Genomic DNA, 26,963 nt, shown 5'->3' on the forward strand with positions numbered 1-26,963 from the left:
TTTTATTGTTAGAACAATTGGTAAATATTTAACATTCATTTATGTAATCAAGAAAAGACAAAATAATAAGTCTTCACAAACCTTGTTTTTAGTCAATCATACATTTTTTTTAAAATATCTAAATCTGTACAAATAAAACTGATTTGATGGATATTTACGCTGGGGATATATTAAATATTAACGTTGTTTATTATATTTGATTTGATGTTTAGAGTACAGAATCTTCGTGTGGATTGTAAATCGCCATAAAAAGTACATGTACATGATGATTGTTTCTATGCAAATGATGTCACCATATTCTTTTCCTTTTCTGACTTCACATTATTTGCTGCTAAAACAACAATTTCGACAATCACCACTACTGCGTACAAAGCACCAGCTGTGGCGGAGATGAAGAACCCGGATGATAGCTCCAGTTTGTCTGTGGGGTAGTAATTTTTTGGATCTTTTGCATTGATGGAGAAAATTTCTTTGTGTTGATATTCATAAAGAAGGGATCCTACCAGTACCTCTATAGCTGCAAAATCAAAACAGAACGACATATGGCGTAAATGAAAGACAACAACATCAAACGAATAACGCCTCATTTGAAATGCAAATTGAATTTCATAGAAGAGAAAAGCAAGGGATAGGGGAAAACAATTAACAAGAGGCCCAAGGGCCTTACATGTAAAGGACACCTGAGTATAATGTAACGATCCATAGATTAAAACAAAATAAGCTGATAAATGAAGTTATGTTGCCCAAAGCAAGAGCAACAGGATGACCAGGGATCAGCAAATTATTCACTTAGACCTCAGTAACAATCTTAAAGTTGATCTATTTATTTGTCTGTATTTGCCACCATTTCTCACAATCCCCACACGGACTAAACAAAACAATAGGTCTTGAGCACTATAAATAAACCCATTTCATTCCTTCTCACATTGGCCTCTCTTAGTCTTTGAAGATTATTAAAGGTACAAAGATAAGGAATTTTTGTCCCATTTTTATTTATCTATTATTTGAAAGTCTACCTGACCATTAAAAACTCCGAAAATACTTTTTGTATATGAAAAATATTATAAAAAAGTCTTGTATAACTGTTATGTAATTGCCCTTTTAAGTTGCATAATTTACAGTGATTAAATAACTATCATAGGTGAATAACAAAGGGGAATAATTTCTTTCAGTAGAATAAAAATTAATTAATTGACCAAGTGGTACCGAGTTTCAAAATCTGATAAAAACACCCTTTCTTATTACAACTTTATACAGTCAGTTTGCTTCCCAGATACCCAGGAGCAAAAAAGAAGAATTTTTTCAAAGAAATAATCCATTTTCAATATGGATTCAACAAAGCTCCTCTCTAATACCAGAGCCCCTGACCCAGGGGAAATTCACAATTTTGGAAGGAACACCATCATCATAACCATGCACTTAGTATGTTAGCTTAATAATATTGGGCAAGAGTAGTATTTTCAAAGAAATAATGCATTTTATTCAAAAGAGCCCTAAACCGGGGGTTATGAATTTCAAAGTTTTTTGAAAAAGACATCATAACCATGCAATTAGTTTTACTGTTAAAAACCCAGAAGCAGAGAAGGAGATTTTCAACAACAAAAAAATGCAGAGAAAGAGACTTTCAAAGAATTAATGCATTTTCACTATATAATTAATAGACCCCATCCCTAACCCAAAAATCCCTGACCCAGATGCCATGACATATACAATTCTGGAAGAGGCACCATTGCTCATCATAAATAAGAACTTTGTTTGTCTGCTAAATACCCAGGATCAGAGAAGAAGATTTTCAAAGAAATAATGCATTTATTTTTCTACTTGTAAATTAAACACATACATGTATATTCGACCCCCAGAGAACCCCTGACCCAGGGGGCATTAAATTCATAATTTTGGAAGACGCACCCTTGCTTATCATAACCATGCACTTAGTATTTTCCTTAATGCCCAGAAGCAGAGAAGAATTTTATAGAAATAATGTGCTTTCACTATATAATAAATAGAGCCCCTCTGCCGCAGAACCCTTGACCCCGGGTCCACAAATTTCACAATTTTTGAAGAGGCACTCTTGATCATTATAATCATGCGCTTAGTTTATCTGGCTAATACTTAGGGGCAGAGAAGAAGATTTTCAAAGAATTAATGCATTTTTACTATATAATTAATAGAGCTCCACCTTTACACCAGAACCCCTGATCCAGAGGACCATTAAATTCATAATTTTGGAAGAGGCGCCATTGCTCATCATAACTATATATTGGTTTATCAGCTAAATACCATATAATCAATAGAATCCCCTCTTCAAGCAGAACCCCTCACCCTGGGGCAACAAATTTCACAATTTTGGCAGAGGCACCCTTGATCACCATAACCATGCATCTAGTTTATCTGCTTTATTTACAGGATTCAAACTTTTTATAATGGAATTTAATCAGGTGTCATACAGAATAGAATCTCTTTTGACTAACTGCTTCCTCAGAGACTCTGATAGTCAAAATAGTATGCAAATCTTTCATGAGCATATATGGTTTAATCCAAGAATTAAAATGAACAACTCATCTATTTTTTATGCAGGCTTTGTTTTTGCAGGAGATCTGTTTGAATCTGAAGGAAAATTTGTAAGCCTTGAGTGCCTTACAAATCTAATGGTAAAAACAAATTTTGTATAGAATATGCAGTTTTAAAAGTAGCTGTTTTAAAAGTATTGAAAAGTATTAATATTGAAAAAAGAGAAGAAAATGGACCCTTTATCCCTAATTCGCTTTATAGTTTTTATAAAAGTACAAAAGGCTGTAAAGATATGTACAGTATACTCATTACGAAGAAAAAGGAAGCAATTAGGGTCCTAGAAAAATAGGAAAATAATGGAATATTTTTTGACAATATAGACTGGAACAAAATATTCGAATTTCCTTTTAAAGTAACAAAAGAAGCAAAACTTCAGTGTATGCAATTTCAATTTCTGCATAGGATTATTGCAACAAATAAATACCTTTATAAACCCAAGCTAATTTATTCACCTGCATGTTCCTTTTGTAAACAAGATTTTGAAACGATTGAGCATTTATTTTGCGAGTGTTTCCGCGTTAAAAAAATATATAGTGTCACATTGAAGTGTGGTTTATAAATAAATTTCATTTTACCATTAATTTTGATAGAAAGGAAAATAATATATACTTTTGGCAAATTCAATAATAAATACATGTTTAGACTACACAATATATTAATACATACTGTTTAACAATTTATTTTGCTTGTAGGTTTAAAAATGTGCCTAAACTAAGTAAATGTATCTCAATGTTAGAAAAAAATATTGTGGAAAGAATATTGGTTGAAAAATTTATACTTTTAAGAAAATGTAAATTTACAGAATATGAAAAGTACTGGAAACTATTTGTGATATGCTATAATGTATTTATTTTCCCCAAATTTATATACAAATGTACAAGTATGTTACAATACTTAATACTGTTCCCCCCACCCCACTTTTTTATACTTACCCCTTTTTCACCTCTTCTCCTTTTTTTCTATTTTATTTCTGTATATAAAGCTTTCACAGTGAAGATTCATTTAAATGTACAACATGTCATATATAATTTCAGTTTGATTTTGAAATGCAACATACATTTACTATAAAGAAAATGTGTGATATGAATTATTAGGAAGTAGAAATGAAAGTATGTATTGAATGTTAGTTAATATATTGTACAGTCTGTATATGTGAAAACGCAAATAAAATCTATGAATTCAAAAAAACTAATGCCAACAGTTTGACTGCTTGGTGTCTAGAAGTAAAGAAGAAAATCTTTAAAGATACCACTAATTTTGATGATATTAGCCCCACCCCTGAGGCCCAAGTGGGGCCGGGACCATGAAATTCACAATTTTTGTTTCCCTTCACTCATAGATGTTCTATGCCAAAATTTTTTGAAATTGGTTCAGCGGTTCAGAGAAGAAGCTGAAAATGTTCAAATATTAACGCAAGCCGACGGCCGAAAACAGATAGCAATATGTCACCTGAGTGACTCAGGTGACCTAAAAATGAAACACTGTTAGTACATATCTGCATTGCATAATTAGATTCTTATTTTAACAGAACATATCATTCTCAAGTCACCTGCTAAGAGACTGAAGCATAATCCCAAAAGTCTACAGATTCCTGATAACAGCGCCATTTTGCGTGTAACCGACGACAGCAAAAGCGTGAATAACCCTAGCAATCCTGCTACAATACAAGTTACTTCTACATTCTGTAGGTCTTTCTTCCAACCTGTAAAATAATACTCTCATAGTTCTATAAGTACATATACCTGTATGTCTAAATATTTATATGTCTAAATGGAATGAATATAGTTGGGGAAACAAACAATAGCATGTTTTCGTTTCTGAACAGTGAAAGTCATAAGCTGTCATGTTTCAGACATTTGTTTCATGTATGAATTTCATAATTTTGTTGATCATATAGTCCAAATATAAAAACACTTCCTTTGTGAATCATATGCCAATCATATTTGGCACTTTTTTTCCATGTATGTGGGTGGTGAATTTATCCAAGGATCTTAAAAAGACCTTTTGTTAATATACATGACTGTATTCTTCATTGCCCTAAAGCAAGAGAGAGAGAGAGAGAGAGAGATCAAGGTGTCCGATTCTTTACATTAATACATTTAGCTACGCCAAACGTAAAGTTGACTTGTAAAACGAAAATGTACATGTAGCTACGTTTTGCTTTGTAAGGTAATAATTAGAATTTGTTTAATATGTTCTATGAATTCCAAAAAAATTAGCTTACTAAAATGTCAAATGCAAATTTAAAGAAATCAAAGAAGAACTGTATTTGCAGGCGCGGATCCAGGAATTTTTTTTCCGGGGGGAGGGGTTCACCCCAGTCAAGAAAAAAATTACAACCCAAAAATTTCTTGACAAACAAAAAAAAATCCCCCAAAAAATCCCTTCCCAAACGTATTAAACCCGGACAAGCAAAAAAATAATAGATAAATTATAAAAATTATTAAAAAAAAAAAAAAAAAAAAAAAAAAAAAAAAAAAAAAAAAAAAAGTAAAATCCATTTACCAGACGTGAAAAACACCTATTTCGTGGTGGTGATGATCGGGTCCACGTTTTTTAAGGGAGGGGGGTCCAAAGTTATTTTTTATTTGCTTCAGTATATACTTTTAATACCTCTGCAAATTCCAGGGGGGGGGAGGGGGGTCCGGAACCCCCTCCCCCCGACCCCCTCCTGGATCCGCGCATGATTTGTTTGAATTAGTGCACTATTTTTTTGTTGGAATTTAGAAACTTGATGTGAAATATCGTAACTATGTTAATTTTCAAAAAGATGTGTTTGTGAGACACTGATGTCCCCGTCCGGCAGCTCAAAGCACAGATTAAAGTTTTTCAAATGTAGATCATACTCTAGGGTAAAAAATAGTGTTACCAAAGGAAAGGTCTTGTCAAAATAATGCATAAGTGAGATATGAAAGCCTTAGTACGAACCTTTCAAAAGTTGTAGGCAAGGTTTTTTTTTTTTTTTTTTTTTTTCAAAAGTAGGTCAAGATCATGAGATAAAAAATGTTGGCACCAAAAGAAAGCTTTGGACACAGGGAATACACATGAATATAAAAGCCCTAGCTTCAGCTGCTCAAAAGTTATGGCAAAGGGTAAAGTTTGGTAATTTTTTGCAAAAGTGGGTCAAACTCCAAGGTCAAGAGGTCAATTATGTTGGTACCCGAAGAAAGGTCTTGCCACAGGAAATACACATGTGAAATATGACAGCCCTAGCGCCAAGAGGTCAAATATATTGGTTCCCGAAGAAAGGTCTTGTCACAAGGAATATTTAATACACATGTGAAAAATGAAAGCCCTAGCACCAATCATTCGAAAGATATGGGCAAGGTTAAAGTTTTTGCGGACAAACAGCTGATTAAAAGACAAACAGACGGACGGACAGACCAGAATCTATATGCCCTCGAATCTTCGATTAAGGGGACAATGTCATAATTTCTTAATTCTTAAGTAAAATGATTAAAACTTTTTATGTCATATAAAAAGTTTTAATCATTTTACTTACGTATTAAGAAATTATGAAATATATATAACAGAAATAAATAAAAACAAATCAAATGAGTTACGAAAATGCTTAAAATGAACAATTGCAGGAATGTAGATAAGGACAGATGTACAAATATAAATTATTCAGTAGATATTCCATAACCTACCAACATTCATCTTCGACTTTTCTTTTGGGAAGGCTCCAGCTTGCCCATCCTCAAGTATCTCTACCGTCCACAGGTTTTGATGGGCCCTGATGGTGTATTTAAAGTAGTTTGTATTTATCTCACTCCACACCGGAAGTGCTACCGACACCGACTGGATAGTTATAGCTACACCGAGCAGGATTAAAGTAAAAACACGAGTTTTAGATACTCCACATTTTGTGCAGCAAGACATTTTGTTTAAAAAAACACGATTTTAAAAATTATTTTATGAATTTTAAATTACACCTCTGTTAACAAGGAATGGTTTTTGGACTTAAAAGGATGTAAGAATTTAGCTGTTGAAAATTATGGTCAAATTAAAGCACTGTTATCACTCATTTTGTTTGTTTTATCTCGTATTCGATGATGCTAAAACCAAGGGCAGGATATGTCCTACAATTCCTTGGTTTAGATCTTACGATTTATTAAATTCCGTGGTTATACGAGTTAATGCATGTAAACCAACCTTCTCTTACTATTTATCCTTTCATTTTAACTACCAATTTGAATACGGATTTCTTTTTCTTAAAAGTTAGCATTGCAGTTGTTTTGAATAATGCTTAATTTAGGAACCACTGTAGCTCCAACCATGAAAAGAACAGATTTCATTCTCTCAAACGAAATGGCATAGATTATTATTCTTTTTTATTTTTTGTCAACATTATCAACATTTTATTGGAGATTAATTATGTATGAAATTACTTAACTTCCTTTTTAATCACATAGTGCCTGTATCAAAAAGGTTCCTACATGATCAAAATTTAGTCGTTAACCATCATGATTAAATCATGAAATGTAGGTGGTATCTTACTGTACAGAATAGAATCAATTACTGATAAATCTGACAGGGGTAAGATTTATTGTGTTCTTTTATTTACTATTGATTTTTCCAACATTGCAACCATCTTCACACAACCTTATCATTAAATTGAACATTTCGGCAACCTTTATGGAAGTCGTAAATAGCAGATAAACAAGTTTGTACACAGCACATAAATCTTTTTGAGATTCCAAAGAACGCCCATTGTTACAAACATATAAAAGATCAACCAAAGAATAGAATATTATAATATGTTGTAAAGTATAGTTGTTGATTTTGTTTGTGTAAAATTGAAAAAAGAGGTGAGAGTTTTATCAATTTGGCATTGATTTGTTTTCCTAACGATCAATGGGCACAATTGTTTAGTTTAATTATCATATCCTTATATAAAATATATACAACAGTGTTACCTCGTTTTATAATGACAAATTAGTTGCCACTCTTTATATATTTTTTTTTTATAATTATTGTCTGTGTTGTAAGCGCACTGCTTGGGAGTGGGCATGCGCTTTGATACCTTATATGTACAAAAAAGGAAACTTCAAAGTTTACAAAAAAGCATGATTATTTTCAATATTCAATTATCTTTCAAATAAAAGCTTCGCATTACCATTTCTTAGATTTATATTATAGAAGTTTTAAATGACACAAATTCATACATGCTTTGATTAGCATTTTTCAGTCGCGGAAAGAAATGGGGGGAAAACCCAGTAGTTTTTCATTTCCTAAATACACAAAGGGCACTATTATACCATGCATTGAAGTCAAAAAAACAAGTTTATATTCATGTTAATGTTCAAAACATTCCATTAAATTCAAATTTCATTGGGTTTTTTTTCATAGCCATGAAACAGAATTTTACTAAAAACTAAAAATCACAAGATTTTTAAAAAGCTTTGATGGCCAATGTGATTGTTGGCTAAGGGATGAGAGTTCTCTTTACTGTGAAAAAAATTTCCAGTCCATATTTTTTTTTATTTAAAAGAGAAACGCTCGCAATTCACGGCACGGATATATAACTATATGCTCCAAATTTTACCTTCTTATATAAAATAGTGCTTCTTAATGTTAAAGTAAGTACAAAGTCTGGCAAACCTGCCAATATTGCATTGAGCATGACAGAAAAACAAATCAATTTTAGGCAATCAGAGAATTTTTATTAATCTTTCCAGAGCATTTTAGCAGAAGTTTTTTTGACAATTAAATGCGAAAGGATTTTTTCATTCAGTAAAATGAACCTCCTCCTCCCCCAAAAGACTTGAAATAACTATATGAAGATAAAGTCAATTTATTTTGCTAAGATAAATAAATACACGTTCACACCGATGTAGCTTCCCATTAGATTAATAACAGTTTAATTGAAACACATACGTACGGAAAATTTTTTTTTCGGCAAAATTCATACTGAATTAACTTACTGATAGTAGACTGTGAAGAAAAAAATTTCAGTCCATATTTGTTATTATTTTGGAGGAAAAACTAGGACACTTTCCTTGCTAATATTGATCAATTGGATATTGATCAGTACTTGTGAAGATCTATGCTATAAGATACATTGACAAGAGAAGACGACAACGGACTTTGAAAAATGGTCTCATGTTTTACACAATGACACAACTAAGTTTGTTTAACCGACAGAAGTGAAACAAATGGTTCATCGTTAAATTGTTTAAACCGATCGAAATTGAATAATGGTAGATATCGGATGTTCCCAGTCAGGGACAACGTAGATAAGTAGGCAATGACAGAGATTTTTTGGCAGATGCCTCTAATAACTAAATACATATCCGCAAAGCTTTCGTGCTACGATTAATTTTCCGTGGGTCTAGATGTATTGACTTTTGGATTTAGATACTTTATGAAATCATCACATGTAACCTTAACAATCAATCTATCTAAACTGCTCAAAGATAAGGGTGGGAAGAGTTTTCATGTCACGTTCAAAAAGGATTGATTTTTACACACAATGCAAACTATCACTTAACAGTCAAACATAGTAAAACAAAGTTATGCTCTCCAGAACTCAAGAGAATAAAATTATTGAATTTTGATTGTATACATACTGACATTAAACATTCTTGAGTAATAAAAATTATTTCAAGTTAATGTTTGTCTTCAGGCTTCTTGTCTAGGTTGTTCAGTGGTTGTATCCCTCTGTGACTGGAAGCCATACTATCAGCGATGATCAGCTGACTTATTTCTATCACAGCTGATGTAGATAGCAGGACACTGCTGACCACTGATAGAATAAAGCCGTAAGACACCTTTTCGTCCTGTATCGGGTAGTTACTGGCGGGGTTCCGAGCATTGAAAGAAAACATCTTCACTTTCTGGTAGTTGTACAACAAGGCACCGATAATTATCAATAAACCTAAAATAGAAGTAATTACTTCAACATATTTTGTTTCCAAAAGTTATTGAATAGAAATATAAACAATTTCTAAAACAGACAAACCTTGTTCTCAAATTAAAATATTTGATTTTGAAGGGTTAATCAAATTTAAAGAAAAGGTTGAGGCATACAAATTTTTGAAACAGCATAAGGGGTTTTATTCTTTAATTTCACAAAGAATTTTTATTTGCCAAACAAGGAAAAAAATGTTTTACAATACGATGGTAGACCTCAACTGGTAACGACAGCGACGACTTTTAAAATCAAGATACATATAGTATCTATGACACCTGGAAATTAAACAAGAATCCTATATGGGCATTTGCAGTTTTCTGCGTATCACGCATTTTTCAGATCATGACTACTTTGGCCCGCCAATAAGTGGAACCCTGGACAAGTTTTCCTATCAAATGAATTACATTACAATTTAATACAAGAATATATATCAGATCAACAAAACATATTTAAGTATATGTAACTGTGATAAATATTCCTTTTCAGTGGCCCATTTACTCGATGTAAATGCAATGTACAGATGTACTTTCAATATATGACCAACTTAGCTCACCCTTGGGACCTAACCATTTGCTGGGGCTATGATTTTTTTTTTTAAATATTGGTAGAGGGCTAAGGGTTACAAACCATACGAACAGTAAATCCGTAAAGAAGATTTTGAAAGGGTTTAAGTATTTTCAATACACAGCTTCTGACCAAGTTAGTCCCATCCATGGGCCCGATTTGTGGAACCGGGGACACAAATTTAACAATTTTGGTTAGCAGTATAGTACTCATTATAATCATGTAATCAGTTTGCTTATTAGATATGAAAAGAAAAAAAGATTTCAAAAATATAATGCTTTTTCAATACATAACTAAGTTAGCCCCACGTCAAGGCTTGAACTCTGGGCAAACAAAGCCATGAATTTATATTTTTGGGAAAAAATTAGTACTCATTATGATAATGCAGATAGTTTGCCTGCTAGATTTTCATGAGTAAAGAAAAAGATATTCAATTTTTTAATGCATTTTTTAAATGAAAAATTTAACAACCCTGAATCCTGAACCCTGGGGCCATGAATGTTTACAAATGATAAAGGTCTCATTATATGTTATAATCATGCCCACAGATTGCTTGATGCCCATGAGTTGAAAAGAAGATTTTTGAAGATTGCATGAATTTTAATGTTTTTTTTTTGTTCCATCACTCAGTCCCCAGAAAGACAGAAACTATCAAATTCATATTTTTTTTCCGTTCACCCACTGATGATATATTTCAAATTATTTGTAAGTGGTTCAGTTCAGGGAATGAAATATGAAGATAACGAACATTACTCAAGCTCAAAACACTTCTGAAACAATACAAATTGCGAACAGAGCAAACACAGACCGCTACAAAATCAGAGGTGGGATCAGATGCCATTAAGGAGTTGGAAATGTTCAAAAGTTCGCACGACGACAGACGAAAACGGCTAGTAATAGTCAACGCAAGACACTCGGATAACCTTGCAAAATATCTTACAGTGATTATTATTTTAAAAAAAACATACAAGAGCAAAAGTGTAAAAACATTCTTTTCTACAAATCTTCTCTCTGAGCAACACGTTCTCACAACGACACGCAGCTATTTACTCTGACATTCTATTCGTAAGTCAATATTCTAAAGACTTTATGAGAAACATAACATTTCCGATGGCTTTCATGAATGTATAAATGTCATGATTAAAATCTAAATTGTTTATATTTTTATGTCATAAAAACAACTCTAATACCGTAAAGTTTAACAAATGATTTTTCAAAATATGGATTACTTGTCACAATAGTCGTTATGATTGCCAGAGCCCGAAATATTCCTGCTAAAATGATTCTTGTAGCTACCATGGTAACCACGGAGACTGCCAACAGTACTGTGAGCGACGTCAGTCCAAGTACGATACACATGATTTCTATGATCTGCAAATCCTTCTTCCATTCTACAATAAAGAGCACTCCTTTATATATGAGCGTGTAAAGTAGACTAGAAGTACATGTCCAGGTAAAATTATAAAGGATGGAAAATATCAAATTTATAAACAAAATTTTTGTATTGAAATCTTTAAAATGTAAATACTTTGAAAACATTTTTATTCATTGAGGTCAATTTTCGTTGATTGCCTTAAACGATTTGGGTCGTAGGGACTTGCTTTTGCGGAAAAGCATCTCTATATTACGGATATCACATATAGATAAATATTTCTTTAGGTTGTGAATGTGTGGGTATATATATATTCATTAAGTAAAAAAAAATTGAAACGGCACGAAAAATGATAATTCAACTGTAATTATGTGTAAACATGACAGTGAAGAAAAAGAATTATGCTCATTTAACTCCTGATCCACAGTTTACAAATCCAGATAGACCAACAAAAAAATACAATAAAATTGACAGGTAATTCTCCAATGACGCCGGGGTAATTCTGGGAAGTCTACAAATTAATGGAGATATGATTTCATAGCTGAACGTTTAGTCAACTTTAGTTATTTACAATTATGAACTTTATTGGTAAAATGTTTTTATTTAAAGAAATTTTTTTGCAATAATCAGTTCTTTCAAAACAGTTTGTGTTTGTTCAAAAATATCATCAAAACACAAAATCTATTAAAAAAAATTCATCTGTTCGAAAAAATTTAAACTCATTCCTAATCATTTTCAAAATAGTGTTGTTGTTTTTTTAGATCCAATCGGAAAAGAGTTTCTAAATTGATTAAAATGTGTCTCAGTTTTACGATTCTACTGTTTTACATAATGATTATGTATGAATTCCATCTTATCACGAGGTAAGCAAGTAAGGGGACTATTTTCAGTAATCTAAGATTGAAAAAAGATTACAGAAAACCTAGGTAAACTTAGCATTCATTTTTTTCACATTCTGCAGTTGCTCATCTCTAAGTTATAACAATGTCTATAATTGTGACTTGTTGCTTGTGAGGAAAATTATCAAGAGCTTTGAATTGTGTGTTTCATCCTAAGAACATTGTCAAGTACCTAATTCAAAGCAGGTGTTTAGACACTGGGCGATAATTGCGCTATGTATATATACAGTTTCGCAATCAACAGTGTTTAAAATCCAAAATATTAGAACTATACCAAAGTTTAGCGAATCCATGATAATCCTTTGTTCTCCTTTTCAAACAACTTGATGATACTATCAAACTTACTATCCGGAATCGGCTTTTATTAAATACTTATATCTACATAAGTATAAGGTATATCTCCTTATAATGTAAAACCACAGGATGTTAATCTAACCTCGATAAAATCTTATCAAGATCATGATCTTAAAGTTGAGTTGAAACACAATGTTTTCAAGGTAGACCCGTGGATGTCGGACTATCGCAACCTGTCTTCGATGTCCCAAATGATACTGAATTAAACAGGAATCAAGCTTTTACTGATCAATCATCTAAATATTAATTGTTTACGCTGATTAATCAGTGAATTTAAATTAATCTTAATGAAGCAAACTAGTTTAATAAATTCGTATACAAATTGTAATTCTCCTTAAAACTAGGATTTTTAAGGAAAAAAAAAAGCTTGTCAATAATATTTACAAATCGGCATTTCATGCATCAGAGAATGAATCATTCCCCCATAGAATCAGATGCACATCTATATACTAGTATAATGAAGAATTTTTTAAACAAGTTCTCTTGTAAAACGGCCTCAGTAATACACAACTGCGCTATCCCCAGCGGTCGCACCGTCAACATATTATAATTATAACTTTAAGTTAAGAATTGACAAGCATCATTATCAACATTTTTTGAATAATACTTAATACCTCTATATATAACATTTTCCTCTAAGTTAAACGAAACTTACATAATAGATGTAACACAACAGATTATAGATGTAGTGGATAGATGTAGTAATATATATATATATATATATATATATATATATATATATATATATATATATATATATATATATATATATATATATATATATATATATGTAGGCGCAACACCGACGACGTCAAAACGTAATTTGTGGCGTGTGTTCAGGGATTTTGCCTCTTTTCTTTAAAATGGTAAATTCCACAATTCATTTTGAGTTTTACTTGGTAAGAAAATTTTCCATCTTGAATATGTAATAGTCATCGAACGATTGCTAAATTAAATCTTGAATAGACAGCTTCCCAGCCCCAATCATGAACTTCTCGTGTAGTTTAACAGCGATCGTCACCTATGAAGGCAAGCTCCTGACTTTTCAATTTTGTCTCTTATTTTGAGGGGGGGGGGGGTTACTAAGCACCTGTATCATCGAATAAATACTTGAACCTCTTGTTTCAATAAACACTGGTGTCAGAGACACCTGTTTCATTTCAGTGGTTCCATCTCTTTTCCCGTTTGAACAGGAGTCATAACCCACTCAATACAGTACTGAATGACAATTTGGTGCAGTAACGTCCGACGTCGCCATTCTTCATAATTTCTGTCGGAAAATGTTCGAAATATCACTTCATATAATTGCCATATATGCTTACATTTTCAATAAAAGATACCACAGAGTCTGACACATTGTTTCATATTTGGATATTTTACTAGAAAAAGACTTTAATGGTAACCTAACAACAAATCTTTATGATAAACGTGATGACTTCAATTTTTCAATCGTCAACTTCCCTTATACTTGTGTAGCAATATACCCTTATCACCTGCATATGGGGTTTTTGTCTCCCAGTTGATTCGATACGCAAGAGCATGCTCTATGAATGAACGATTTCTAAAACGAGGTAAGGTATTGACAGAGAAGTTGATGAAAGAAGGATATCAACAGTCTCGCTTGAAGTCATCATTTTGCAAGTTTTATAATCGATACAATGACCTTGTCAGCAAATACAACATATCATTAAGTCAAATGCCGAATGACGTTTTTCATGCTAATTGTTTGGCCAATGTTGTCTACGAATTTTTCTTTTCCCCGATCATGACAAGGAGCAGATGGCGGGTGTGATCGGTCGGCAGGGGATGCTTTCCCCTCCATGGCACCAGTTCCCACCTCTCATGTTTTTGGAGGTCCGTGTTTGCTCTGCTCCCGATTTGTATTGTCTAAATGGACTTTGAGCTTGAATACTGTTCGTTATCTTCTTATTTTATTTCAACAGTGAAATACTGAAATTTAGTCATTGAATAAAAGTTAAATCTTGACACAGCGCGAGGGATATTAAAGTGATATTTTGTTATAGTGTGCAGAATATCAGAAGTGGGGCAAAACTCGAGATTTTCTGTCCCTCGTGAAGAGTGTTGCCAAAGTTTCTCCAAATAAGTTGTTGAAATCCATGTTTACAATGTTTGTAAGCTATGATGTCTCAGACCGCTCAGCCTATAACACTGTCTTACGAAAAATTAAGAAAAATGTAATAAACAGAAGAAAAATCAATATTTTTAGTTGGATTATATCTAGACTTGCTATACACGATAAGGGACTAACAATTAAATTGTATGACAAAAGAGATGACCTAGCATTTCCCTATTTAACTTTCCTTCATTTGGGGTTTAAGTCTTCCAACTCATTCGATACTCAAAAGCATGCTCTAAGTATGATCAATTTTTAAACCGAGGAAGACTACTGACAGATAAGTTGATGTTACAGGGATTTCAAGAAACTAGTTTAAAGTCAGCATTTTTGTAAATTTTATGGTCGTTATAATGACCTTGTTGTCAAATATAACCTACATTGTATCATATTGGGTCGTAGTTTGGCTGACGTGTTTCATACCAATTGTAAGGCCTTTGATTTTAGTCCCCTACCGGTGAAACCGTAGGGGACTATAAGTTTCCTCCTCTGTCTGCCTGTCTGTCTGTCAGTCTGACCAACTTGTTTTTCTACACTTTTTTCTAAACGCTTGCAGATATGGAGTTTTTTGGTTTGTTATTGTATAATGATGAGTTACATATCAAGTTTGCATTTCGTTCTGTTTCGATAATTTTTGACAGAATGACGATCTTTTTAATTTTTAAGGGTTTTCCGCACTTTTTCTAAACGTTTGCAGATATTGATTTGATTCTAGTATGTGATTCCACTGTGATGAGTTATAGATTAAGTTTGCTTTTTGTTCTACTTCAAGGCTTTTTGACGGAATTATGGCATTTTCAATTTTTAATGGGGATAGATTACACTTGCCGATAGGGAACCCGTATTGCTAGAACCAGAATGCTTGTTATACTTTCTCACTGCGGTTAATTCCGTCTACCTGATCAATAGATAGGGCTAATGGCGGGTGTGACTGGTCGACAGGGGATGTTTACTCCTCCTAGGCATCTGATCCCATCTCTTCCATTTTCGGGGGACCATGTTTTGTGTCCTTTTCACAAATTTTATTGTTTGTGGATTTTTTTTTGTTTTTGAGATCGATCACTGTTTGTTATCTTCATCCTTTTCATTGGACAAGATTTTTTTAAATAATTTTTACTCGTGCTTCTCACTCGTGAAAGTAAAAGAAAAACTCTGTCACACTTGTGAATTAAGGACCCTCTATACACTAAAGGAAAATATTTTTGGACATTGAGACAATTATAGTGTGTAAAGATGTAAGCATTAAGCTTATCTATCACATTTTCAGCATAGGGTGCCTTGCATTTCCCCCCAGGAAAAATGTTCAAAGACAATAAAATGCTGATGAGCATAAATCACTATTGCTTACTTAAGTGGGCAAAATACCTGCTCATGAAGTGTTCTATCTATTCCTCTTGGCCTATTAAAGTGTTATGAATGCTTGATTTGATCGCAAATTAAGTAGTAAACTGTACATGTCCATTTATTTTATTTTTGATCAAAGGGCAGATCACTCTATCTGCATAAAAATACCATAAAATCAGAACTCTCTAGTGTGCAGTGTGTAGAGGGTTCTTAAATTCCATATCGAACTACAAAACATTGAGTACCCTCTACATATTTATGAATTTTCACACATTGTTACTCCAGATCATAAAATTAATTTTGTTAAATTATATTCTCTAGCTTCTACAACCTGGTAATAAAGCAAATATCGATGGTAATGCTATTTCTTAAAGTGAAAAAAATTGCCGTGTGCCGACCACCAATATTTAACACCCTTTAAATGCTGTTTCTATTTGCATATGATTTTACAGTATTATTATATTAAGTCCAAATAATGAAAATGTTATTTCCTAACAATATTCATAAAATGGATAATTTTGGTAAGGTAGTTTGTGAGATATTTAAAAAGTTTGCGTTTTTTTCTAGGGCAACCCTCGTAGATAGAAATTGTGTCACATTTGTTTTCAATGTATTTCTTAGAATACTATACTAGTATGCAATGGATCCGGACTTCTTTGTCAGCCTAAGACACAGTTATAACGAACAACTATAGACAGCCTTAATTGATCCGTTGCACTCTATTGCATAATATTGAATGAGTGAAATTCAAGATATTAATATAATTCATTATATCAAGTGAATTTTTAGTATCTTCATTAATGGGTGTGTTTAACATTGCCAAAGACCTACGTTGATGGAAGTATACTTACCCACTTCCATGTTTTTAGGTTTAGGATAGGCTGACGGTGTATCTTTTATAATGTGTTCTGTCCAAAGGCTCTGGTAGGCCTTAATAGAGAGACCATGGTATTCCGAGTCTATTTCACTCCATTTGTTTGCTGCAACTGCAGCTATCTGGAAAATGAAAGCAACTGATAGAAGAATGATGGAAATTATTCGGAGCTTTGAAAGTCCTTGTTTTGTTAAGAACGCCATTATTGTTATTGAATGTTAATCACACACTGTTCACTTTTACTACAGACACTTTTACTTTTGTTCCGTTTTTGATATTTATAGACGTCAGACAATTAATAAATTAGAATGGCAGTCTTATGATTAAGGATTTTATTACATTTTCTTCTAGAATATCAAACATTCCCATCATTGAGAAGGGGTATAAATGTTTAATTTTGACTATAATTGTTGATTCTGTAAGCTCATCTGCGATTATTTGCTAAGTGATATCTTGTAATAACTGATAACAATGAAAAGCACAAGATACTGTATCTTCATTTTAACGATAATAAAATTTTCCTACACTACCGGTCAGCACAAGAGCTGAAGCAGTCTTCTCATTGAGTCCAATACAGAAATAATTACAGAAATTAGAATATGCATCATATTTCTTCGGTAAAATAAAATCGATTACGGGAGCAAAAAAAAAAAAACAGAATGGCTTAACATTATGTCAAAAACGACAGGTTGTATTTACTGAAGGTCATTATAACGACCATAAATCTTGCGATATGCAGACTTTGAATGAGATTGCTTAAAACTTTGTGACTTCAACTTATTTTTTAGAAGCCTGTCTCTGTTTAAAAATTGATTTTATTCAGAGTGTGCTCTTGAGCATCGAATCAACTGGGAGGCATTAACATCATATGTAGATGATTGTTCATATTAAAGCATTAGATCAGGAAAGTTGACGATGGAAAAGCTGAAGTCATCCCGATTGTCATATAGTTTAATTGTTAGTTGGCCATTAATATATATAATCAGTAAAATATCCAAGTACAATGTATGAAGAGAATTTGGCAGACTCTGCGGTGTCCTTTATTTCGAGTTCACTTGGATATATAGAGTTGACATATGAACAAAAATAACTGTCGTTCAAAATTTAAATGTCGTCGATATATCGAAATGTTGAATTGAAAACCACAACAAGAGTTTTCTTCTCTTTATGTAGAAGTTTCTGAATAATCTCTGCTTCATAAGGATATAAGAACTGGTCAACTAATAAAGGAGCACAATTAGTGGCCATCAAAATTCCGATTGTGTCGGAGACGTGGTCTCCAAAGACTGCAAAGATATTGTCAACGAGGAACTCCGACATCTTTTTGATATCAACTTCAGAGTACTTGTGTGTAGAATCAGAATGATTCTTGTAGATGACCAATCATAAGATTGCTCTTTAATCTATCGCGATGAATGGTGGTATGAAATGTTGAAAAAACACATGTTTTGGTGTTGTGATTTGAAATTGTAAAGTGTTCTATAAAGTGTTTGAGAATCTCCATTTGATTTACGCCACTACTTGAATATGTAGCTGAAGACTTCTAGAGTTTCTCCTCCACAGCAATTAGTATATAGGAAAGAGTAAGGACTGGGGCTTGGTTGAATATATACTGACTGGAATGTTTAAAGTATTTAAAACTGAAATTTAAAAGAAGTGTTGACTGACAACTGAGTATAAGCTGGATTTACAGATGTGGAAATCAAACCAAGTTTTAAATGCTGTTGAAATAATTGATTCTTGCATGTACAAAAACTACAACCTCAAAATCTGTTCGCAATTTGATCTTAGCCCCTTCCTCATATCACTCATTTTTCAATACTGTCAAGGTTTACGAAGATATCTCTCCTACCTTAATATTTATTAGAATATTTACTTTTTAATCTCTTTATTAAAGATATACCCTAGTTTGAATACATTTAATGATTTAAGTTTGCTTTTCAATTATTTATAATCTAACGTTTGAGCTGATAAACATCAAACAAAACTAATGACATTTACAGAGCCAGGGATGGGGTAATTGAAAAAAGTAATTGTAAATGAGTGTAATTAATTACATTTTTCAAAGTATTTGGAAGTAATTTGTAATTGACCATTTTTTCAATTACATGTACTTGTAATTGGATGTAATTAATTACATTGAAAAAATACCCTGTAATTTCAATTACTTTTCAATTACATTTCAATTACTTTACATAATACATATTATGTAAATTTAATAGGATAATATTTCCAACACAGTCACATTTTAGTTATTTTAAATGTATTCAAAGAATCCCTTCTGTTTTTCAAAATCTTAAACTTTTTTATAGCTTAATAAATGAATTTGATATATTGGCTTGTTTATAAAAATATTAATTTGTTTTATAATTATAATGCACATATAACGTTCATCAAAAATTTTGTTTCTCTTCTCATTGGTATAGACATGAAAACATTTCAATTTTTTTGTTGTTTGATGATGAAAAAAGAATAGAAAATAATTTAAAGTGTCATTAAGACCTGCCTTGTTGCCCTTTCAACTCCCAACTGTAAATTGCTATCAAAACAACCCTCCAAAGTTTTATATAATTTTATACCATGCTTTGTTTAAATTCAAAGATATGACCATTAGAGGTGAATTATTAAATACTATTACGAATGCTCTACTATTTATATACTTCAGAAAAGAAATCAATATTGAATCACTATTTTAACATTTAAACAGATTTTAATATACACGTATGCATTTGCTATCTAAATATTTATTACATAAAACAAGTATTATTTGTCAACATTTGCAATTTAAGGTGTTTAGCTTGCCTACCTGTAGCTGAAATAATTTGAGAGTATTCTATGATGGATTCATAAACTCTTGAAAACTTGCTTTTAATCAAATTTCATAAAGGCAGTCAATTGATAAATGTATATCTAGGACTAGGTCTTTAATGTTGATGAAACACACAAACATGACAGGCACCTGACATTATTTATTTTAAATATTCTTCCTACCCTAAATTTACATGTATTTGTTCTTCAAGATTTTTGAAAGTGAAACAAAAGTCATTGAAATGTTTTAATTACATTCTTCAAAGTAATATAGAGTAATTAATTACATTTGTAAAAATCAATGTAATTGTAATTGCAAGTAATTGACAAAATTTTCAATGTATTTGAAAGTATTTAATTACATTTCAAAGTAATTGACCCCAACCCTGTACAGAGTAAAATCTAATTCATGCACCCAAAGGAGTGCGCTCACATCTTTCCATCCCCTCGGGATACTTTAAAAGAGAAAGGGAATGATTGTGTACAGTTAACCAAATCATAAATATTAGTAGAATGAATAGTGGACAACTACAGAAGACTTAGGAGGTTGAATCATTTGTTTCTTGACAAAGACATATGAAGCTGAAAGGAAAAAGGTGAAGATAACGAACAACCACCAAAAACTAACAAACAATACAGATCTGTGAAATGGGAAGAAAACACAGACCTCTGAAAATTCCTGTTTCCAGAGTTGGGATAAGGTGTCTTGGAGGAGTAAACATCCTCTGTCGACCAGTCACACCCGCCGTGAACTCTATGTATTTATCAGGTAGACTAAATAACCCGTTGTAAAATTTACTATAAAAACGATGGCTGTACAATTGGTGTGAAATATGTTAGTCAAAACACGACCCAAATGATAGGTTTGTAGAAATGTATTGTACTCAAAGTATCGAATAAATAAGGACACGTATACATCATATACAGGTGATAGTGGAATATGACTACATAAAAAAAGGAAAGTTGACGATAGAAAAGCCACATGTAGTCATCTCCTTTGTCATACAATTTAGTTATTGTTTGGCAGTTAGCGCCTATAGTAAGTACATCTAAATATGAAACAGATGTGACAGACTCTCTGGCAATTTTAATTCGAGTTCACTTCAGAGTCGACGTATGAATGGAAGTAACTGTAATGTGTTTATCAAAAATGAAATGAACACATTCATGAATCGCACCGGATTTCAAATACGAACAAGAAATTTAGAACCAAAATTGAATCCGGTTAGATATTCTTTGTTTCTATATATGATACAATTTAGTTAATATACGGGTTGAATGTATGATATGAATAAATTATGTGAGACATTGTATTTAGATATAGATATTTAGATATAAAGCACCCTGCGTGGTGCTGTAGGGGCTAATATTATATTTTGTTATAGAGGGAGCTTAGTCAGGGCCCCATCCCTGGTAGCTGCCCTATATATCATCTTTAATGTTATAGGTCTGGGAAATAAATGTGAAAAAAAGAAAATGAAAGTCAATCATATGGATAATTATCTGTATACAAGTGCTCTCAGGTTAATCATATGGATAATTATCTGTATACATGTGCGCACGTACACATATTATCTTCTGTTATACAGTTCTATCTTCTGTTTCAGAAACATGTATATATTCCCGGCCTGGATAAAACTGGAGAACTCGAGAGAGATTTCTTCCTCCTCTAGAAGAATTTTTCTTCAAAGCTTACATATCTTATCTGCTTCTTTCTATTATAATCTGATATACTTAATAAAAACACAAATACACATTTCATTTTCTTCGTAGCTGATATATCATATATACCCCTCTCTGCTATTACTTGATTACTGATACAACTTTATACGAAATTAAAAGGTGTAAATTTTGATACACAAAAGGTTTGTTTATAAATTGATCGAGTCTTATCTCAGTTACTAAAGGTAAATGATCCCAAAATACCCCACTATGGTCAGCCTAGGAGATCTGTACCCTTATTGTTAATCAATGCTGGGGATATGTTTTGGAGACGACAGGACATTCCTGTGCCTATATCCTTAATCTGTGGTAAGTTTCTGGAGAGGTCAGGTATGCTACACATTTTTGTCAGCGATCTTAAGTAATCAGTCTTGATAGATTGTTGATAAAATCGGCTATCCTTAGTAAATACATGTACCGATACTTACTTCAAGGCCTGTGTATCGCAGAAACGAAGATGAGATTCAAGTTGCTATTACTGTGATCTTTAACATTTGTGCACTATTTTGTTTTACATCTATTAGGTAATCAAGTTTTAGTTTTTGTAGTTGTTGATTTATGAGGAAAGGATTTATGAATCATCTTAGTATTTGAATAAATACAAGCACACATCTTCAATGGCTCTTACAAGTTACGCTATGATTATATTAATAAACTGCATACTTGTTTGACATTTAAAATAGGAAACAAAAGCGCGGAACACTTGGTTTAAATTACAATAATGCTTCAGTCAGACTCTTAGAAATCAGAACCCACATCGAGAACCCGAAATAGTATGGGAACCTTTTTTGCTCAGGAATTACATGCTTCTGGACCCTCATCCCACACACACAAGATGTAAGACTTTGAGTTTGTTAAACTGCTTTTTTTTTTCTTACTGATTTTTTTCATGTACTTAATATTTTCATTTAATTATTCTTTATTTTATCATTTTTTTATCATTTAATTATTATTTTACTTTTTAAGATTGTTCAGCATTTTTTTTTTGGGGGGGGGGGGGCTATCTATTACAAGCCCCCCCCCCCAAAAAAAAAATAGACAAGGAAAACAAAAAAACGATCGATGCTATGTATAGAATAACACAATGTATATCGAATTTGAAATGAATAGAAACATGTATTTGAATTTGCAAGAAACATGGATTCAGATTCCTGTCTTCTTAGCAGAGATATAATGATTATTTTGTAATAATTTCAATACCCCCCCCCCCATCCGCTTGCCTAAATCTATTTCATGATGATAGTGTAATTTTTGTCTTGAGACAAAAAAAATCATCCAAATTTTTATCCAATTTTACAACCTTTTTTCTCTCCATCAAATGGCCAACAAACCAGTAAGATAATAGAGAAAATGCCGAAAAATTGATAAGGTTTTATTGACTCACCTGAGCTGAAAGCTCAAGTGATCTTTTCTGGTCATATTTTGTCCGTCTGTAAACTTCTAACATTTTCAACTTCTTCTAAAGAACCACTGGGCCATATTCAACTAAACTTGCTATAAAGTATCCTTGGGTAAAGGGGATTCAAGTCTGTTCAAATGAAGGGCCACGCCTTCTTCCAAGGGGAGATAATTACAAATTAGGGAAAAGTTAATGACATCTTTAAAAATCTCCTCAAGAACCACTGGGCCAGGAAAGATGAAACTTATGTGGACACATCCTCAGGTAGTGTAGATTCAAGTTTGTTCAAATCAAGACCCCACGGGATAGGGCGGGGCCACAATGGAGGATCAATGATTGACATAGCAATACCTAGGAAAAATCTAGAAAAACTTCTCCAGAACCACTGGGCCAGGAAAAATGAAACTTACGTGGAAATATTCTCAGGTAGTGTATATTCACGTTTGTTCAAATCATGACCCCTAGGTGTTAAGCGGGGCCACAGTGGACGATCAGAGATTTACATTGAAATACATATGAAAAATCTTTAAAAATCTTCTTCTCCAGAACCACTGGTACTGAAAAGATGAAACTTACGTGGAAATATCCTCAGTTAGTGTGGATTCAAATTTGTTGAAATTATGACCCCTGGGAGTAGGGGCCAGAATGAACGATCAAAGATTTCCATAGGAAAAATATTGAAAAAATTTTCTTCTCAAGAACGGCAAAGCCACGATTGGTCATATTTAAATGGAAGCATCCTCAAGTAGTGTAGATGCAATTCTTCAAATCATGACCCTCGGGAGTAGGGCAGGAGCACAATGAACGATCAGAGATTTGCATAATAATACTTAGGAAAAATCTTAAAAATCTTCTCCAGAATCACTGGGTCAAAAAAATTGAAATTATTGTGGAAATATCCTCAGCCAGTGTAGATTCAAGTTTGTTCAAATCATGACCCCAGGGGTAGGGAGGGGGCCACAATGGACGATCAGAGATTTACATAGGAATACATAGGAAAAATCTTTAAAAATCTTCTTCTCAAGAACAGCAAAGCCATGATTGGTCATATTTATAATTAAGCATCCTCAGGTAATGTAAATTCAAGTTGTTTTTTTTCTTTCAAATTATGACTCCTAGGGGTAGGGTGGAGCCACAATAGAAAATAGAACTTATAGGGGGAAAATCTTTTTAAAAACTTCTAATTTTGTCAAAGAAATATGATAGCATCCTCAGTTAGAGTATATTCATTTTTTTTCAAATCATGCCCCCTCCCCTTAGGGATAGGTTGATACCACTCATAAAATACTGAACTCCTAGCCAAAGTTTAAAAAGGCATTTGGTTTAAAATATTTCATTGAATAAATTCGATATGGATTAGAAAACAAAGAAAGGCTATACAAACCCTCTCCTTATATAATAGGTCAAGACAAAGACAAGAAATGATACTTGTGAATAATAATAAGTTTAACATATACATTGCACTTATAATCAGTGATAAAGATTTACAATCAAGTACATGTATCACTTAGCAGTATCATAGGAGAAAATATCAAGATGATGACCACGTAGAGTTCCAGCCTTAATTATATTAAAAGGTAAAATTATACATTAAATTTTATTCACTGGGTGCATTAATATACAGGTATGTGAACTAATAGATATTTACACTGTAAACATACTGTGGCAAAAATCGATATTTATATACCGACATCTTTAATTTCATTGATTGGAGAAAGATATAAAAAGCCTGTAGGTCTGAAAAAGCCAGAATTTTAAATCAAATTCTTATATTGGACACTGATTTGTGACTCTGAATTTTCATTATGAAGTGTCCGAAAACAGGATTCACTCCATTAAAAATAGCATTATTAGTTGTCACTGGAATTGCCCTTGTTGTACATATAGCTGCTGTGGCTTATCCTGTGTGGGACAAAATTGATGCCAGATGGAAACCAAGTCCGATGATGCCAGTATCTCTAAAAATACAAGCTAGTGGTTCTCTTTGGGATTTCTCGATTACAAAAGATGAAACAAATTCATTCTTTCCACCCAAACCCACGGAAAATAACAAAGGTCTGTTAACAAGGCAAACAATCATATTTATTTAGCTTAGTAAGTTGTGCGTAAAATCATAATTTATGAAATTTAAGTAAACAGTACTTCGATACATCAAACTATCGCATGAATCATTTCAGAGGAAAAGTTTAATAAATGAAAAATAAATCATATTTATATGAACGATTGGAATGACTTTCAAGAATTAAAGGTGAAAATACAAAATTTAAACGAAGAAAAGCAAATAAGAAAAGCCAATAAAGCAGTATTTTGCTTTACATTACACCTACTTTTCCATGTTATATTGTCTTAAACAAAGAATGTGCATTCTAGAAACTTATAAAAACATTTGTGGAACAAGTCATCTTTATATGTATTGTTATTATATATTTCAATAATATTATATATTATATATTTCATTTTTTTTTTTTTTTTTTTTTTTTTTTGCATATTTTTAGCAATGTGACTACAACAGATTTTAAATATGATTTGCGCACCTACGTTAAACAATCCGGATCAACTTTCGAGGAAATAATGATTTATGTCGATGCGCTTGTCAATATACATGAAATACAGATTTAGCTTTCCAGAGTGCCGAACAAAAACAGGAATATAGTTTTTTCCGCTATTAAAATAAATAAAAAGTTTACAATTTGAGTGTTAACTAGGTTCTTTTTTTTTTTTTTTGCGAGAACCATTTTTTTCTGACAAAAAATCAATCTCATCTTCTCAAGAAAACATCTCGATGTATTTACATCACAGGATGTTAAAATTTTTAAACAAGTGATGCAGTTGATTTTTACTTAGCAACTAATGTAAAATCACATATTTTCAAGGGGTCAAAATATCGAGGTCTGAGGTTTGTTTTGTTTGAATGAGTTTAGTCGTAAAGCAGTTTCATTGTTTTAAGAGTGGGTATATAAGCTGTATATATATAAACTGATTTGAGACTAGTGGCAGAGAAAGGGGCGTTAGGCCACCCCTGGAGTTTTTGTCACCATGGCCATTCCCATAAATGGTGAATTTCAGAAGACTGGAACTTTTTTCCGGTTATCCAGTTTTCTTTATAATTTACCGGTGTTCGTTGTGTTTATGGTGGAGAGTTTTGTTTAAGTTTTTTTTGGTTAGTAGTCAGGATTCTAGAGACGTCGTTTTATTTTAGCGCATAGGGCATATGGTAAAAGGGGGGCTAGAAGGAAGGAGTAGAGACGGCGTTTGTTTTATTGCGTGAAGGACCCAAGCACGTGGTGGGGCTGCGAGAACATAACGTTTTTCCAACTGAGTTACCAGAAGTTGCAAGGTTCGACCAACTGAGAGATAATAAACGCTGAGACGTTACAAATTCAACTTCATATCTTAAAACAGTGTCTTATATCCACTTGACCGAGGTAATAGATCTCCAATTTTCATAAAATTCACTTATTTTCTCTCCTATAAAATTTTCAAGAACATCTATTTTATTGTTCACGTCAACTGGAAGTTCAAACAAACCATTTCTTTCTCTCTTCGCAACCACAACTACTAACTCAATAATCTAATCTGTTTGTTTCCATGTGGGCAAGGATTGTTCTTTTTTTTGTTTGAAATTGGCTGACTGCCCTTGCTTCTCCCTAAAAATGGTTATTAACGTTGTTGTTATTACCATTGTTTGTTTTATTGTAGCTGAATCTCCGAAAGGTATATTTTGGCCTACCATACTGAGGGTATCCTCTGAAGTGATTTTCCACAGGTCCTTTTCCATGAGTATACAATTTCTTGATTTTCCTTAAACATCATTTTGCCAACAAAGGAATTGATGCAGTAAATATAAAAAATATTCTTAATCACAAAAGGGACCGGGTCCAGTCTTTTATTCCACTATATTTCAAGATGAAGTCAACACCTTGTATTTCTTACAACAGACTGAGATATTTCTACCTTTTAACATATAATTCTTTTAATTGTTACATTAATTTTAGATGCAGAATTT

At 32.5% G+C, this 26,963-nt stretch overlaps 2 protein-coding genes across 2 annotated transcripts; both read right to left on the minus strand.

Moving 5' to 3' along the window:
• Window positions 1-275: 275 nt before the first annotated feature.
• Window positions 276-6,453, minus strand: LOC133197216 (uncharacterized). Its single transcript, XM_061333135.1, has 3 exons — window positions 6,222-6,453; window positions 4,121-4,273; window positions 276-517 (listed from the first exon to the last, which is right to left on the minus strand). Exons 1-3 carry the CDS (start codon window positions 6,451-6,453, stop codon window positions 276-278), a joined length of 627 nt encoding a protein of 208 aa, XP_061189119.1.
• A 2,729-nt stretch (window positions 6,454-9,182) lies between these two features.
• On the minus strand, window positions 9,183-17,231 carry LOC133197225 (uncharacterized). The gene is made up of 3 exons (XM_061333147.1): window positions 17,006-17,231; window positions 11,281-11,442; window positions 9,183-9,451 (listed from the first exon to the last, which is right to left on the minus strand). The coding sequence occupies exons 1-3, from the start codon at window positions 17,229-17,231 to the stop codon at window positions 9,183-9,185; spliced, it is 657 nt and encodes a 218-aa protein (XP_061189131.1).
• Window positions 17,232-26,963: the final 9,732 nt, after the last annotated feature.

This window comes from Saccostrea echinata, unplaced genomic scaffold (assembly GCF_033153115.1).
Source record: "Saccostrea echinata isolate AGI-Se365-2 ecotype Australia unplaced genomic scaffold, CSIRO_AGI_Sech_v1 ptg000001l, whole genome shotgun sequence".
In the NCBI taxonomy this organism is placed as follows: Eukaryota; Metazoa; Mollusca; class Bivalvia; order Ostreida; family Ostreidae; genus Saccostrea; species Saccostrea echinata.

Coding starts and splice junctions, on each gene's coding strand:
- LOC133197216 (XM_061333135.1), bottom strand. CDS start 6,453: ATGTCTTGCTGCACAAAATGTGGAGTATCTAAAACTCGTGTTTTTACT. Junction 4,274..6,221: donor AAAGTCGAAGATGAATGTTG/GTAGGTTATGGA, acceptor ATTATTTTACAG/GTTGGAAGAAAGACCTACAG. Junction 518..4,120: donor ATGCTTCAGTCTCTTAGCAG/GTGACTTGAGAA, acceptor TTGATTTTGCAG/CTATAGAGGTACTGGTAGGA.
- LOC133197225 (XM_061333147.1), bottom strand. CDS start 17,231: ATGGCGTTCTTAACAAAACAAGGACTTTCAAAGCTCCGAATAATTTCC. Junction 11,443..17,005: donor ACCTAAAAACATGGAAGTGG/GTAAGTATACTT, acceptor TCTTTATTGTAG/AATGGAAGAAGGATTTGCAG. Junction 9,452..11,280: donor CATAACGACTATTGTGACAA/GTAATCCATATT, acceptor CTTCTATTTTAG/GTTTATTGATAATTATCGGT.